The 17,254-nt window shown below is 40.4% G+C and overlaps 1 protein-coding gene across 4 annotated transcripts in view; it reads left to right on the top strand.

The window, feature by feature from the left end:
• Positions 1-15,238, top strand: part of VTI1A (vesicle transport through interaction with t-SNAREs 1A) — a 238,464-nt gene extending 223,226 nt beyond the window's left edge. For all 4 annotated transcript variants that reach the window (XM_081189434.1, XM_081189432.1, XM_081189435.1 and 1 more), the window contains one exon: positions 11,614-15,238. Coding sequence is in view for 2 of the 4 variants with exons in the window: in XM_081189432.1 (XP_081045558.1) it covers positions 11,614-11,707 (94 nt within the window). In the remaining 2 variants the exon portion in view is untranslated. The remainder of the gene's footprint in view (positions 1-11,613) is intronic.
• Positions 15,239-17,254: the final 2,016 nt, after the last annotated feature.

Here is a 17,254-nt window from a genome sequence, read left to right on the forward strand (position 1 = left end):
GGGGCTGCAATTGCTGCTGTCAGTCAACAGGTGGCACCTTTTGCTCTTGGCTGTCTCACTGCGCCACGAGCATCTGGGCGAGCATGAGTACCATTTCCCTTTTGTCTCTGCTTCCAGGTCTGCAGGGTGGTGGGGGGAGAGACAGAGAGAGAAGGGGAGGGAGGCAGCATCTTCTGCTGCTAGTGCCACCGCCCTCCATTTTGTGGCTGGGGCAAACCATAGAGGCGAGCACAGACTGTGCAGCTGGTGGCTGGGAAGAGATGGAGGAGAAGGGGTTTGGTGGGAATTACCTATTTCCATTTTCTCTCATCCCTTAATCAAAATGACCAAGAAATATTATCAAAGGCTTTCTCCGCATTTAAAACCATTAATGCAGCCTGTTTTTCATTTCTCACTTCCAAAGTTCATGGGACGAGCAGACGGGGCAAGGTTGGGGGAGAGGTTGAAGAAGGCGGAGGGGTGCACAAGGTGGGGTTTTAATTGAGGGGGGACAAGAGAGAGGGGGGAGGGAGAGAGAGAAGGGGGAGAGGTTCATGGTGAGTACCAGCACTGTTTTTTTCTGGAAAAAACACTGCCAGTAAGCAACAGGGACTCCACTGTTGTCCTGGCTGCTCTTAGAGGTATTTATTCACCTAGTGTATAGTTAAACTCTGGAATACACTACCACAAGTTGTGGTGGGAACCGCTGACATAGCAGATTTTAAGAGAGGACTGGACAAATTCATGGAGGATACAACTATCAATGACAACCAGTTATGATGGCTGCCGCTCCCTCCAGGATCAGAGGCACTATGACTCTACATAACAATTACTGGAGTGCAACAGAAGGAGAGGGCTAATGCTTCATGTGCCGCTTGTGAGCTTTTCATGAGGATTTGGTTGGCCACGGTGGAGAACTGAATAAAGAGCAGGGCTCTTCTTAATCTCAGAGAGACTCTTCCCGATTATAGCACCTCAGGTTTTTAGCGTGCCCTTGTTACAAGAACCTGGATTGCCCGGCATATCGTGTCATATATATTTTAGCAGTGCTTTAAATAGATGATCAGCTCTCAAAATACAGGAAGTCTCATAAATGCAACGAAAATAAGGTTGGCTTACATACTTCATGGTATTTGAAATAAATGACTAGGGACAGGCTGCCATTAATGAGACTATTCCATATGGCATTCAGAGTTAATTTACAGAAGATTAGTTTTTAATCGGGCAAATATCATAAGCAAATTAGTATCAAACTAGGAAATTAAATGAAAATAAGTTTGGCTTGGAATAATTGTGAACTCAGCTATACAGCTGCAAATAAAACAATTTAACTGTGTTTTAAGTGCAATATACAATGTGACACTAGATGGCGATGGTGAGCCTTATGGAAAATTCAATGTCTTTTTAAAATTGCTTTTAAAAAAGCCTTTTTCCCCCCATTGAGACACTATAATTCTGTTGAATAGCATTGGCTTTTTTTGCTGCTGCATCACTGTTGACTTCTGTTAATCCTCTGGTCTATTGGGACCCCTAGGTCTACCAAGACATCAGAATGAAATACAGAGCTTCATTCTTCATTCAAATTGATAAGTCAAGCTCATAAAAGCCATTTGATGGCTCTTTTTTATAATGAAAGGTGGGCTACAAATATTTTAAATAAATAATACAAATAAATAAAAATGGTCCGTATAGAGTACCAGAGGCTATTATAGAAACAAGCAGATCATCTAAAATGCAAAGGAACTATGGAGAAGTAGGTGCACTGCTTTCAACTGAACAGCCAATGTACATCATGCTTTTTATGTAAGTCATCCAGAACAGAAGAGTTCTGTGGATCATTTTTTGCTAGTTGGGCTAGGATTACAGGGGTTAATGCCACTAGTAAATCACACTGGTACTAAGACCTCTTGTAAATAGACGCTGTGGATGAAATCCCATATTGTTTGAGTGAACCTCTGCCTGTACAATGGGACTACACCTTCCTTTTGCCCCTACTGCAGCCCGCAGAAGCTGCTCTGGAAGGTCTCCCAACACATTTTGTGGAGCACATTTTGAGGGGAGAAGGGGACAGGTGAAGTCTTGTTACGTGAGCAGATGCTTATTCCAGTTGTGCATGAACAGTGTTGGATAGAATCCTGGATCTGAGCACAAAGGAATCACAGGTTTGCATTTCAGCAGTTGAAACCTGCGCATACATTAATGTATTATTCCATTTTTAGAAGTGTGTGTGTGTGTGTGTGTGTGTGTGTGTGTGTGTGTGTAGTATCTTCAGTATAGCCCCAAACTTTCTTTCCAGTGGGAAAAGATTTAATTGAGTAGAATGAGCAAATATATCATATTTTATTCCTTCCTTGAAGAACCAAGTACCTTTAGACTGTATTGGACTAACACTAAGTGTTTCCTGCAAACAGTGAAAGAATAAGCCATCACTTCTTCCTCAAATTCTCGACTCTGATCTCACTGCCCCTCAGAGACATGGGGTCTATAATTCAGAAACTTCCTTGTACTACCCCTGAATTCCAACTCCCCACCCTGTTACTTCTCCCTATGTACAGAAGGCTAGTTATTTTATTAAAGCACTGCGTTTATAGTGAAAATTTCTGGTATTTCTGTCTCTTTAACAGCAATATGCAGTGAGAGAAAGGACTTTAATAGTAGCAAGTAGCTCCTGTCAGCTAATTCTGCCACGTAAACCATTTGTGAATACATCAATCTTCTTTTATTCATTTCTTTTGTGCCAATCCCATATTTGCTATTCCCATGATTTCTCTGAATCAGTTGGTCAAAAAAATGATTTTTATTTGTTCCGCTGGCCTTCTGCAATATTAGCTTATGAACTGTTTTTTACAGGGAGGCTCAAAGCACACAGCACAGGTTGGGGGGGGAGCCTCTAGCAGTCAAAATTGTTGTCTGAAATGTCTTCAGACGGGAAGGCTGAATTTATTGACAAAACAAGTCCTAGCAATGTGGAGGTGTGCAGTCCTGCTCATTATCCCTGGAAAAATGGGGGAACCAAAAAGCACAGTAAAAAAATTAAATTTTAATAATGCTAGTGATATTTTCTAAATCCTTCTTGACAGAAAGATTCTCATTATTTTTATCTGTCTCAGAGTAGGCTCCTTTAATGCCATCTTCACAAATGGCCTTAGCCATGATTGTTTTCTTTTCTTCAGAGCATTCAGTGGAGGTGGGGTGGAGGATGAATATATACGATACATACTAAAATGCTTTACTATCACTCAAAAAGTGCCATTGAGTACTAACATTTTGGATAGCACATTTTCAGGAACAGTTGCTGCATATACCTCTGCAAAGGGAGTGGGGTATTCCCCCCCCCTCTTTTGTTCATAAGAGGTCCACACACTTAAGACAATTGTAGGCAGCCTCCTATGGAAAAAGACATCCAAACACAGAAGGGAAAATAATCCTAAAAGTGATGTTCATACATAGTTTGAAATCACAATTAAAGCAGAAGTAGTTTGGTTTTGTATTAGAGTTCTTGGAGTTGTGCTAATAGAGGAAGATTGCCCTTCTGGCTTAGATCAAGCTTCTCTGAAACTGTTCCTTTTGTTTCCTTAAAATTTGTGGAATGTAAATGAAACCATAGTTACTACAGTAGCTAAGCCTCTGTCGTGTTTCTTCTTGTTGGCTGCTTCTGCACATGCTACTGCCAGTGAAATAATTGTTTTATCTAGATGAATTGCTTTTCTTTATCAGAAACCCATGTGTGTACACACATCCCAAAACCAGACACTTTCTACAGAGTTGATTAAATAGAGGCAAATAAAGGAAAGCCGCCCATCAGCTTCCTTATTTCTAAGGATCAACTCTTTAGCATTTTGATAAGGGGGTCATCTTTCAAGCCCACCTGTGCTGGCACTTCTTGACACTTCACTAGGTAGGTTGACTTCAAGTTCAGTATGTGATTTAAGTGAGATGCCAAGTGGTTCTGAATATCTGTGCTCACATAGAACACAGGTGTTGTGTTCTAAACACCTCAGAAGTCATCCTGATAGTTACAGCCACCCCAAAAGATTTGCTTTTGCAATTTCTCACACAGAAGCAAGATATGGAACAAGACCCAGGGCTTCAGAAGGTCTGTCTGTATGGGAAATTAAGTTATATTAATGAAAGGACTAATGTTTAAAATAATATTACATTTGTTTTTAGAGTAAATTGATAATAAGTATTTTAAACTTAAAATATAATTATTTGAAAGAACAAAAGAACGCACGAAACAAGGTTATAATTTGCTGATATTTTTATTGTAAAGAACGCATGGTGAGGGAGACGTGGGGAAGTCCGGTTGGTTATGGAAAAATGTTTTGAAAGGATGATTTTCTTTTTCTTTCTCTTTTTCTTTTCTGTTATTTCTTTGTATATCTGACTTAGTATCTGTATCTGGAAAAAATGCAATAAAAAATATTTTAAAAAAAACAACAGAAGGTCTGTCAAGCAGTAGCCCATTTACAAAGTTTATTCTGGTCTCTGAAAAGACAAATGAAAGGAGGGAGAGAACAATTTTTATTGAACTATTATTGTGAAATTAGCTGTATTTAAAATAATTGACTAATAATAATAATAATAATAATAATAATAATAATAATAATAATAATAAATTTTATTTATATCCCGCCCTCCCCAGCCGAAGCCAGGCTCAGGGCGGCTAACAACAATAAAACAGTACAAAAGTACAGCACAAACACTCTAAAATCATTCATTATAAAATTAATTCAAATCAAGCCACTGGCAACCATTGGGCCAGAGCTCCGCGAAGATTGCCAAAGGAGGGAGTCAGGCTGTGCCCTGGCCAAAGGCCTGGTGGAACAGCTCTGTCTTGCAGGCCCTGCGGAAAGATGTCAAGTCCCGCAGGGCCCTAGTCTCTTGTGACAGAGTGTTCCTATGAGATATGGGGCTACTAGTCATTTAAGCAATGTTGCATTTAGCTTTACAGTGGTACCACAGGTTAAGAACTTAATTCGTTCTGGAGGTCCATTCTTAACCTGAAACTGTTCTTAACCTAAGGTACCACTTTAGCTAATGGGGCCTCCCGCTGCTGCCGCCACACTATTTCTGTTCTCATCCTGAAGCAAAGTTCTTAACCCAAGATACTATTTCTGGGTTAGCGGAATCTGTAACCTGAAGCGTCTGTAACCTGAAGTGTATGTAACCCGAGGTACCACTGTAGTTGTTTTCGTGTGTGTGTGTGTGTGTGTGTGTGTGTGTATTTGTAATTCAAATGAGGTCTTAAGTACTTTTTATAGGAGACAATGACAGACTAGCATAAATGCTCAGAATACCCCCTCCCCTCTCCAATGTTCTATCCCAAGGCCAACATTTACATTTATACTTGGATCATGTCATACTGTTTTCTTGCAGTTGCCCTGGATATTCAAAAGTCTGATATTCCTGTGCTTATTGTGTCCAACCTGCTTCATTTGCAGGTACCATTTGTTTTATTTTGTATGGGTGCATGCATACGTATAAAACCTCTAGGCTTTGACTATCTGTAAAGATAATATTTAGTGTTGCTTAAAGGTAAAGGACCATTAGGTCCAGTCATGGACGACTCTTGGGTTACGGCGCTCATCTTGCTTTATTGGCCGAGGGAGCCGGCGTACAGCTTCTGGGTCATGTGGCCAGCATGACTAAGCCGCTTCTGGCGAACCAGAGCAGCACACGGAAACGCCGTTTACCTTCCCGCTGGAGCGATACCTATTTATCTACTTGCACTTTGACGTGCTTTTGAACTGCTAGGTTGGCAGGAGCAGGGACTGAGCAACGGGAGCTCACCCCATTGCAGGAATTCGAACTGCCGACCTTCTGATCGGCAAGTCCTAGGCTCTGTGGTTTAACCCACAACGCCACCCACTTACGAGGTGCAATTCTTTCGTCTGAAACTACGACTAGTTTAATGCTGAATGCATAAGTTTACAGAAAGCCATTTTGTATTGTGTACCATTAAACCTGAAATATTTTTCATTAATCTGTCTGTGTTCTTGAGAGGACTGCTTTCCCCCTGTACTTTTCTTTGAAAATAAAGTCCTGTGTTGTAATAAAAGCATGTTAACTGATTCATGGTAGCCACTTATTTTTCTTGTATTTGTACTGGTGTCAGAGCAGAATGCTTCCTAGAACTTTCTTCATTATTGTAGGCAAAAACTTACAAAACAAGTTTGTTGAGGATTGCTCATCACTTAATTTATATGATATTACTTCAATTCCTAATTTTATTAGCAATTGTCATTGCAGCCATTAGTGCTTAATGCCAAGGAATCATTATCCAGCGCTGGTCAGTCAGGTGCGAAAGCTTGTACAAGTCATTAAGATGGACTCTAAACGTTGTGCACTTCCCTCACTAATGAATGCAGCTTGGGAGGGGGGTGTTTTAACGCAGTTGGCAATCTTAGTGCAAGAGTAGCTAACGTGCTATAAAGTAAGCAGTTGTCTCTTCTGAAACACCTTCACATATAACTGTGCTGCAAATCTCATCAGAGCCATTGTACGCGCAGATTTCGGGAGAGGTAGCTCTAAAGCAGCAAGGTCATGCAAACAATGGTTTTGGGAATGGGTCTGAAGTGCAGGCTTGATTTCTGCTGGCCTGGAGATCATTGCAGAGATGATCTGCTTGACCTCTAAGATGGAAAACTGGTCCTGTCATTCCTTGTCTCACTGAATAAAATTGGCATTGACTTCGGAGTGGAGCTACTAGGAGGTTTATTAAGGAAAAGTTAGGCACTACGGCAATACACAGGAAAAGCAAATCTTGACCGGAAGACCTGAGGCTTTATATCGGGGCCGACTTTGGTAATCTTTCATAATATGGCGCTCTGTGTAAGGCCAAAATTTGGCACACCCAAATGGATGTACTCAACTTTGTGCCCCCTTGGATCGGCCCCCTGTGCAGGGGAACTGCTTGCACCACCCAGAATCCGGCATGCTAATACAGTAAATTGCATTTCTTTCATGTCTATTTAATACAGTGCACCGACAGCAATCCCCACTTAATTTCAGGTCAAAACATTTCTAGCCTGGTATGCCTTTCTTCATATGGTGGTTTTAGTATTTTAAGAGCAAACAGAATGTAAACCTACAAGGCTACTGAACAGAAGTATGAGTTATTAGTGAGAACTGGTGTGTTGAAATGGATGCAGGGTTGAAACTGGATCTAAGAGGCATTCACTTCACCCCAATAGGTCATCTTGAGCAGACTACAGTGGTACCTCTGGTTGCGAACGGGATCTGTTCCGGAGGCCCGTTCACAACATGAATAGAACGCAACCAGCAGCGGTGCGCCTGTGCATGCGCAGGTTGCGATTCGCCACTTCTGCACATGTGCGCGACCTCATTTTGTGCGTCTGCGCAAGCGGCAAAACCCGAAAGTAACCCTTTCCAGTACTTGCGGGTCACCGCAGGACACAACCTGAAAAAACATATCATGAAGCAACCGTAACATGAGGTATGACTGTACTGTCTCAGCTTTTCCAGCTGAGTGGGAAATAGTGGGAAATCCTTTGTGCAATAAAGTCCTGTGTAAATACTAAATTTGAATATGATTCTATGCAGACATTTCTTTTTTCATGAGTACTGGCTCAGGCATAACTATTCATGTTGTGTGGTGCAATCATGTGTAATACTGTGGAACTTATAAACCTTATGGAACTGCATGCGATTCTGGCTGTGTATCTGTGATTGATTCAGAGATTCACAGAATCCTTTAAATCAAGATGTCCATTTAAGAATCCCTCTTTAGTTGAAGGGTAAAAATCCAGCAGTTATTTACAATAGACTTTCACAACGAAGGGCTGGTTCAGAAGCTCACTCCCCCCCCCCCCCGTGCAAGGTGTTCCATCCATCTCTCCTGACACATTTGCACATAGAACTTAATGTATGATCTCCAGCCCTCCATGGACAGAGTTGTTACCACAGTCACTGAAAAATGAAAAGGGAAGATTCTAAATGTCTCATCCAGCCCCATCTTATTCTTACAACAACATATAGATTTGTGGGCAAAAACTTCTGTAAATTCGGTCCACAGACTCCATCGAATAAACAGTTAATTCGTCTTAATATCAGCAACGCTGTGATTCATAATGCAAACTGGAAGCATCCTTGATGTTTTAGTCACACATTCCTTTTAATTTGGCCATGCATTCTTTTAAAGCTACAGTGTGCTAACTTAATAAAATGCAGCATGCAAATGCACAAGTTTTTGCCTTCAGGCACTTTAGCCATGGATGTTTCAGTGGGTGTCTCCTTTCAAGTATATATTATTTCTTAAATTATTTACCCTGTAAACATGCTTTGCATTTTCAAAGGAGGCGCTGGGTTGCCTCTCTGGAAGATTGAACTGAATTTTTTAGGTAAAAAGAATCCAAAGTTACAAATATCATTTGTGTTTTTGTTGGTGAGTTAGCCATGTGGCTTTTTGCAGAAGATGCTGAACCCCACTTTCCTCCTTTCCCTCCCACCGCTTGAAATTCCTTGCTGCTTTGCCTGGAGCAATACCCACTGGCAGTGTCTGGCTGTGACAGTACTAGAGGCCTCTTTACAGATGGGTCCTGCCAATGCCAACCATTGTTCTGCCACTGTGAGCTGGTTTGATTACAGAATATTGCTGAAATCCCACCCAGCCCCCAGCCCTCTTTCTTCATTCTTTCTTTTAGCGCCTTGGATTGTTGACTTGAGATCTGAAATGTATTGACACCAGAATCCAAGTTCTTTATGTACCATTCCATCCTATCACCCTTCAAAGTGGAGCTCTGATGCTTCAGAAACTCATTCTGAAGTTTTCCTTGCTCTGCTCCCCTGCTTGAAACGCTACATTCTCAACGTAACTTTTGCCGAGATTTAAAGAGCATGTTTATTTTAGGGTTTAATATGAAACAGGGTAATAATTCTGCAGAGGAGCATGTTGATAACATCCTTCCTATTTCATGATTAATTTGTTCTGTTCAATATTGTATTCTTTTGCTGCAGTGGGCAAGCTAATTCAGATTCCTAGAAGTTGAACTTTGATATGCATATCCTACATTCGTACTTTAATGGAACATTTAATTAGCAGATACAGGTGGGGGTCTGTACTGCTTCCTCTTTTCCTGATGAGGATTTTAGAGACGAGTTTGCAGATTAAGTAATCTTCCAATCAAGTGTGCAGCCAGAGAATTAGAAATGAAACATTTGGAGGACTCATTTTATTTATTCTTTTTTTTCTCACTGTAATTTGGGTGTGATGAGACACTAACTAGGTCAGATATGAGGCGATGGCTTAACGATTCAGTGTGTTAGATGTATGCATTTGCCTAACTATGTGTTCGACTGAGCAAGTTCCATCCACAGTTAATCCTTTGTAAATTAGCATCATGGATGCCTTGGGGCCTTCATCCCACAAATAAAATGGTTGTCAGCACAGTCATATTAGAGGAATATTACTGTATGTTACTTAAGGCTGAATTTTTAAAGAGTTTTCATGCTTTTTAATCTGTTTCTCTGCTGAATTTCAATTTTCCTGAGTTTCTTTTCAGGATCAATGAGGGTGACTGAGTAAATATGCACTCTGCTTTTCATGCATTCATTTGGGCAAACAGTTTGCTATCAGGTGTTGTTTTGCTAGAAAATGCCCCAAAAGAAGAGGGAAAGAAAGAAAGAGAGAGTGGTTGAAAGTTCAGGTGTTAATCTGCACTGCAAACTAATAAGAAGCAGAAGCCTCTTTAATTAGCTTTAGTTTGTTAGACCATTAAACATTTTTCCTCTCCAAGAGAGACAGAGTAGTCCGCTCCCTTTGGCAGAGTAAATATTGCCTGTTAAGTTTGAATTAGCTGTCATCGTGGGAGAATTAATGCTGCGCTTTATCCTTTCTAGTGAGGAAGGGAAAAATAAACGAGACAGATCTTAGTTCAGCTTTAAGTGATAAATGAGGACAAAGCAGGCCATTCATCTCCTGCTAGCAAAGTGGACACAAGCACTAAAGCAGTTTTGCGGAAGACGTGTCAGCAAATGTGATCATTTTGTAACCTGTCAGGAGGATAGAGAGCTAGTCCTTTTAAAGTGTCACAGGGGAGTGTGTTTGTCTGATGTGACAGTTTTCATCCATCCATTTACTTTTCTTTTTTTTAAAGGTGAATGTTGTAGCAGTGGCTGGCATTGTGAAAAACGGAGGGAGGGATCTGAAGTTGCTTCAAAACTGCATCCTTCCGCACTTACACTTGCCTAGTATGATACTATTTATTTAACCAGGAAATTCTCATATGTACAAAGATGCCTGTTTGTAATGTATGGCAAACAAACATCCCACCTTACTATGAGCTCAGCCTCTTGTTTTTCCTTCCACCATCCATTGTTTCTTTGTTTGAATAGTCTTTATGGTTTTATTTTCCATCTTTTTACAAACAAGATTGAAATTTCAGTTGGTTTTTTGGGGTGGCGTTGTTGTTGTTTTTTGGTGGAGAGGGGATTGTCAATCTGATTTTAATGATGCTATACTGCAAATATGTTCCTGCCATGTAAAGGTCAATATTCCGCAAGAGCCCGGATAAATACTTCCCTGGAATGAAGCTCAGGCCTTTTCTTAAAAAAAAAAAAATAATACTCATTTTTAATAGTTCTGTACAGATGGGTGTCATTCAGACTCTGACGACTGATAGTTTGTATGCTGATGAAATAAGAGGTTCATTTCCACAAGTGGTGTGTTACCATTACTCATTTCTCTCTGTTCAGTACACAAGAATGTAGCATTTGCCTGATTACCATAAGTGAATCTATGCAAGTGAGGCAAAGAAAGGTTTTAGAACATAAGAGTCATAGTTTGACATGTCCTTCTGTATAGCATACTTTTTCTTCATCACTATCTTTTATACTTCTCCCTTGGTATTTGGTTCAAGTAAGTACCTTGCCAACAAGTTCCCTACCCTTGAAATCTTTTACTTTAATGCACAAATTAGCGACTGCTTTCTCTCTGGAATTAAGAAACCAAAATAAAATTATTTGAAAACCTCCATAATGGCTTGCTTGGGTTATTGTGGGTTGTATCCACTTAAAATATTCTCTGGGTAGATGCAATGAAAATGAAATCCATTCATTCCAGGGAGTCTACTCTGAGTATGACTTAGTTGGATAAAACTTTATGTGGCAAGCTCCTTTCCAGTATGAATCGCTGTCAGGCTTGTTTTAATGTTCCATTTAGCAGGTTTTAGACATTTAGTTAAATTATAAAATAAAAACAAACATTCAGATATTAATTTAATGTACACATAAATGTTAGAAGGCCCAGCCCCTTAGCAAATGCTTTCAGCTACAGGAAGTGAGGGACAAACGAAACATTACATCATTTCATGTGTTCAGCCATTGCATAGCTTTAAAAAAAAAAAGCAGATATGGACATCTCAGATTTGGACTGTGAGAGGGTTAAAGCTTCCCCCATACTTACCTTAAAAAAAACAGCCACACAATGCTAAAGTCACATCTAGTTTGGCTCTCAGTGACACAAATAACAAGATCAGTACAGACAATAGTTTTAGAATCTAGATAGCTGTACTCCATGGGTTACTCACATGGAAAAGAAAAGTTAGGTGCTTTACCTTGCCCTTTTATTGTCTTATTCTCTTTCACCACTTTCTTTTCTTTTTATTCCCTTAGGATCATTCAAAACCGGATTTTGTTAGTTATCTTGGGGATCATCGTCATCTTTGCAGTCCTGATGATTATTTATTTTTCTGTCAGGGGACACTGATATCTTTGTTCTTCACTGACCAGCAACAAACTGCTTCAGAGTAATTAAGACAAAGTGGTCACATGAATCATTCTCTTGCACTGAAAGGTTCTCCCTCTCAAAGCCTGCGGTTCAACTCTGGTGCAAGTAGCATAAGCATATTTTGTCTTACTGGCTGCATGTGCATTTGATATTTTTCTTTGTTTTATGTCATAGTATGACTGTTCTGGTTTTCCTATATTAGCATATGCAATGAACATATTGTTAGTATACAAGACCACATGTGTAAGCAACTTATTAAATTCCATGCCAGATTTTTAATGCTGACACTTGCAAGCATTTAGACACTCGACTTGGCTTGAGTTGGTATTAGATCTCTGGCAAGAAATTCCCTCTTAGGATCTTGGAATAGGAGCAAACAGAATTTTAAAAAAACATAGTGTGACATACTCAGGCTTGAATAACAATCACAAATGTAACCCAGCAAAGCCAGAGGAGTCATTGCTTCTAATAAACATATTGTCTTTTTGACAGGATGGCTTAATGTCCACTGTGAACCTAGTATTCAAATGTGATAGTTTTTCTTATTTCTTTCAAACTTTATTTACAGACCATGTATATATATTCATATCCACCAAGTCCTGGATTGTCAGATGAATTTATTTTGCAGTGTTGCCCTATGACTGTGTTGTTGTCATGCTGATAATGTTGCTTTCCAATATTGTGATTTTAATGAATGCAGATTCCAAAGCAAGAAAAGACTGGCTAGCAGTTATATAGAGATCCTTTCTGAGTCACTTCTCAGTTTTCTGGATTTAGATTCAACACAATAATGAGATTTAAAATCTGAAGTATCATGCACGAATAAATATGGTGAGATTGTGTGCAAGTAATATTTTGAATGAATTCTGTGTGTAAGAAATCTCTAGAATGAATTGCATACATACTTCCATTTCATTTAAACAAATATGGACTTAGCTGAAATGCTCAAACAGGAGTATATGTACTCACATAGGGGTGGCAAGAAAACAGCCAGTTGACCTTTTTCTGTATGTCCAAGAGAAGGAGGATGCACTTCAGTTTGACATTGTTTCAGCAGCTATTGCTTGTGCTCTCCCTTCTCTGGCCCAGCTTACCACACATTAATAATAATAATAGTAATAATAATAATAATATAGTTAGACACCATGAATCAAGTTCTTGTCATCCCTCCTACCATCTTCCTCACGCCCTTTGTGCAGCAAATAGAGGTTGGTGGCATAGTAAACAGGCTGTAGAAAGTTATACCCAATTTTGGTCCCCTGGGATGTGTATTAAGACAATTACTTGAAAACACATGTTTCTTTCAATTCTCACATTCCTGTCTCATTACATGAAATATTTTTATGGTTATCCCTTCAAAATGTCATTCCATGTTGAGTAGACATGTGTCCATACTGGACGCAATTGGAATTGTCTCCACCTATTTGGCAAAATAATATGGGCCCCAAATTAGATCCAGTGTATGTTTGACCCTTATTGTGGGACCCCATCATGAACACTTTCCCACCATTGTCCCTTTTTACCTGCACATGTAGACTGTGGCAGGACTTAAAGTGGGCTCTGCAGTCAGTGGCAGACTTTGTGCTCCCAAATTTCATGGGTGCCCTGTGTGACACTAAAATTTGGTGCCGCCCTGCCTCTCAGGTTCCATTCTGCAGCATTGTTGTGGTGCCCCCTGCAGAGTGGCGCCCAGTTCTGCTGCACCAGTCCTGTCACCCTGAAACTGCCTCTGCTGCAATAAAGCATCCCCTAGACCCTAACTGCTCTACTGCAGCATCCAGAGTCAACAGGAATGATGGTTCCCAACGTCCAGTGCTATTTTTCTAGAAGAAGAGGTGCTGGAGCTCACCATGAATTTCTCCCTTGTCTTAGAATGGCAATGGTGCCCACCTGAGAGGTGCTGGAGCTGAGCTCTGGCTAGGGGTGGGTGGGAGCCCTGCCAACGTCCCTGAACGCTGGGAAACTTGTAAATTACATTTCCCATAGCTCCTATAATCCCTTAAAAACTACCCATGTGCTTGCAGAATCTCCTAGGACCATACTACTACTACTAATAATAATAATAGATTTTATTTATACCCCGCCCTCCCCGGCCAAAGCCAGGCTCAGGGCGACTAACACCAATAAAATTTCAGTAAAAACATAGAAAGAAAAGAAAAAAAACAATTTAAAATCCAGGTTAAAATGCAAATTAAAATGCAGCCTCATTTTGAAGTAGCTGATACATCAAGACCATAAGGGGAGGGAAACGTAAGGGTCAGACTGAGTACAAACCAAAGGCCTGGTGGAACAGCTCCGTCTTGCAGGCCCTGTGGAAAAATGTCAAGTCCCGCAGGGCCCTAGTCTCTTGTGACAGAGTGTTCCACCACGTCGGGGCCAGTACTGAAAAGGCCCTGGCCCTAGTTGAGACCAATCTAACCACCTTGTGACCTGGGACGTACAAAATGTTGTCATTTGTGGACCTTAAGGTCCTCCGTGGGGCATACCAGGAGAGGTGGTCCCATAGGTACATGGGTACACTGTGAGCTATCTCTGCACCATTGCATCTAGGTAAAGAAAGGAAAGGTTGGGGAGACGAGGAAGGCTGGAGGTTGTGGAGCTAATCCTGGACTTGGAGGTGTCTGGGTCCATTTTTAAATGCATCTATCAAATCTGATGTCCATGCCATTCCATTTTCTGGTATTCCCTTCCACTAGACAGATAACTAAATGCTTGCCATTTAGAAACCACAGCATAGCCACTTTTAGCTGTAAAAACATTGTGTCTAACCGGCTCCTTCTATTACCTGTGTATGCAAAAGGAGGAGGATGCAGTTGCTTAATAATAACAATTATTACAATTTTATCATCCATTTGCCTGGAGATGAGAGCAAAAGATTTTCATAAGACCTTTTGAAGTGCATTAATTGGAGTCACTTGCACAGATTATGAAACCAGAAATTCTGAACCCTTAGGGAACAGACTAAACCATAAAATAGTTGAGGGACACAGGCAATCTCTTGAAGGTTGTAAGAATTTTGTAGCTTTATCCTACCTGGTATTCTAAGGAACACTGAATCTTTATTGACTTCCATGGTATCCCTGTTCAAACACCCAGGGATGGAATTTGGCCCTAAACCTGTTTACTGTCCAGACACAAAGAACTGCATGCAATCTAAGCTGATGTAGCCGACTGAAATCAGACCTGTATAGCGTAGTAAAGAAATTCATGATGAGGAGATTCACAAGAGAAATGCTGTTTATTGAAAAAGGTTAGGGCATGCATGTCTTCAGATAAATCATTTAAGTTGTGTAAACAGAACTATAGCCTTTACCATCTTCATAATACGGAGAGACTGAGTTCATGGGATCTGAGCAAATGAGGATGAGGGAGAAGCCAGCCAGTGTTAAAAGTATGTATCAAAGCAGGTCAGAAGATGTGCATTTTCATAAATACTTTGTTTCTTCTAACAACTACTGTAAATATAAACCTCAAAGGAAAAATTAATTAAATTCTGTTAGTTTACTGGTTCTTTGTTGTTGTTTTTCATTTATTTGCCGTTAATGCCAGTGGTAAAAATCTGCATAATGCCGACTTCCCTTCTGTTCTAGCCTCCCTAGCCACCATAATACTGAGATTCTCTTCCCCAATATTCCAAAAATCCAACTATGAAATACAATGTCTCACCTCAGCAAGCCCCGCTGAAAGATGCCAAATGAACCACTGTATGCCTTAATTCTAAAATTCACAATGATTTCCATATCACATTCTTTCCTACACTGCAGTTTCTTCTTTCTGGCTACATAAAAGGGGTCTGTCACAATGACATCCACATACTTTGATGATCTGATGATCCAGCGTGTAGCTTCATAGGGCTGCTGTATTTTGCATATGCTTTAGAATACTTAGTCGATGCTCTGTCCTTTTCCTGAAGTTCTTACAAACAGCAACCCCAGGAACAGTTCTGAAGAATACGTAGGGTTTCTACCAGGCTTGTAACATGACCAAGTATGTATGCAGGCAGTGGTTCACACAATCTGGTTTATAGATGATGGACTGGTGTATACATGGGTATCTGTTTTCCCACTGTAGCGTCCATTTAGAAATTCTCACTGCCATCAGGGTGTCTTCATATGCATGACCTATCTCTAGCTGCCAGAGGCGAGCCTAGTGGCCACATATATAGTCATGAAGGGATCTGCTCCTAGGTTGCCTTCTATGGACTTACTAGTAGATAGCAGATAGTTTGTCTAGACACTGAATTCAGCCGCTTTGACATATAATAACCATAGGAACCATATTGTGGCAGGAAAAAACTCCAATGTTCAGAATAAGCCTCAGTTTAGTTGACTTGTGGTCCTGAGATGACCACGTGGTGGCTATGGTACTTTTCCATTTGTTGACATGGAATGCTGCTCGTTCCCCCACCCACCCCAAAGGAGTTCTTAGTCTTAGCGTGAGGCTTACACCAGCCAAATCAACAGTGCAGTACCTGAACAATTAGATGCCTACAGGTAGGCGAATTACCCCTGCCATCCCCATCACAACACAGGTTCTGACTCCCACTGAACTCATTTGTCACATCTGTAGCAAGTCGGTGAATGAATCAAATGCATCCAAATGTAACCATCAAAAAACAAAATGTTCTAACACTGCGAAGCCTCTATTGAATGACGACGAATTAAAGGCACGCACATTAACATGCTCTTCTACAGTGTGTAAAATTCATATTTGCTAAACAGTTCCACTATGCAGAAGCACCAGACTAATTCTGCACTGATGCAGAATCAAACACAGTTTAATTAAAGACGCTTAAGTTTTAAAGAGTTTTTAAATGCTCTACGTTTTGGGAAAAAATATCAGAAAAATGTAGCCTGACTGACGTCAGTTCCCATCTCTGGGATAGAAGGCCATTTGGTATTCTGTTTAAGGCAGGCTGGATTGTCTTATTTTGCAGCCAGCTTGGTGGGGGGTTTTCTTTGCTGCTGCTTCAGAGCACAGAGCTTCAAAGGCTGAAATTAATGGTGAACAAAATTGTGCGGCTCTGACCATCCCATGCGGGGCAAACCCATTGAGGGTTATCATTAAGTAAAGAAATAAAGAAAAAAAAACCCTGCCAGTTCCTAAAAAAAAAAAAAAACCTCATCAGATAATGACCTCAATGATTGGGTTTTCATTACCAAACAGCATCCCGAGATTGTCTGCCCCACAAAAAAAAAAGCAACTGTGTGTGTCTCCCCTCTCTTTCTCTTCCCCCCCTTTTGTACATCTTTTCTTTAAACCTGTCAGATCATTTCAGTATTTCAAATCCGAGGAAAACAGCCTGCCTGCTGCTGTATTTGAAGTTGTAATGGTGTCAAAAAGTCACGACTGACTGACAGCCGTCAGTCCCAGAGGAGCTCATTAAATCATAAAAACTTGACAAGGAAATAATTGAGCATCACTGGCAGCTTGGCGCCTGTTTAGACGTTTTTATTTTCTTTCATTATTAGTCCCCACCATTACGTTCATTAACAAATTGCATTAAACAAATGTTAAGGGCTAATG

The sequence above is a fragment of the Podarcis bocagei genome (genome assembly GCF_964188305.1).
Source record: "Podarcis bocagei genome assembly, chromosome: 4".
Classification (NCBI taxonomy): Eukaryota; Metazoa; Chordata; class Lepidosauria; order Squamata; family Lacertidae; genus Podarcis; species Podarcis bocagei.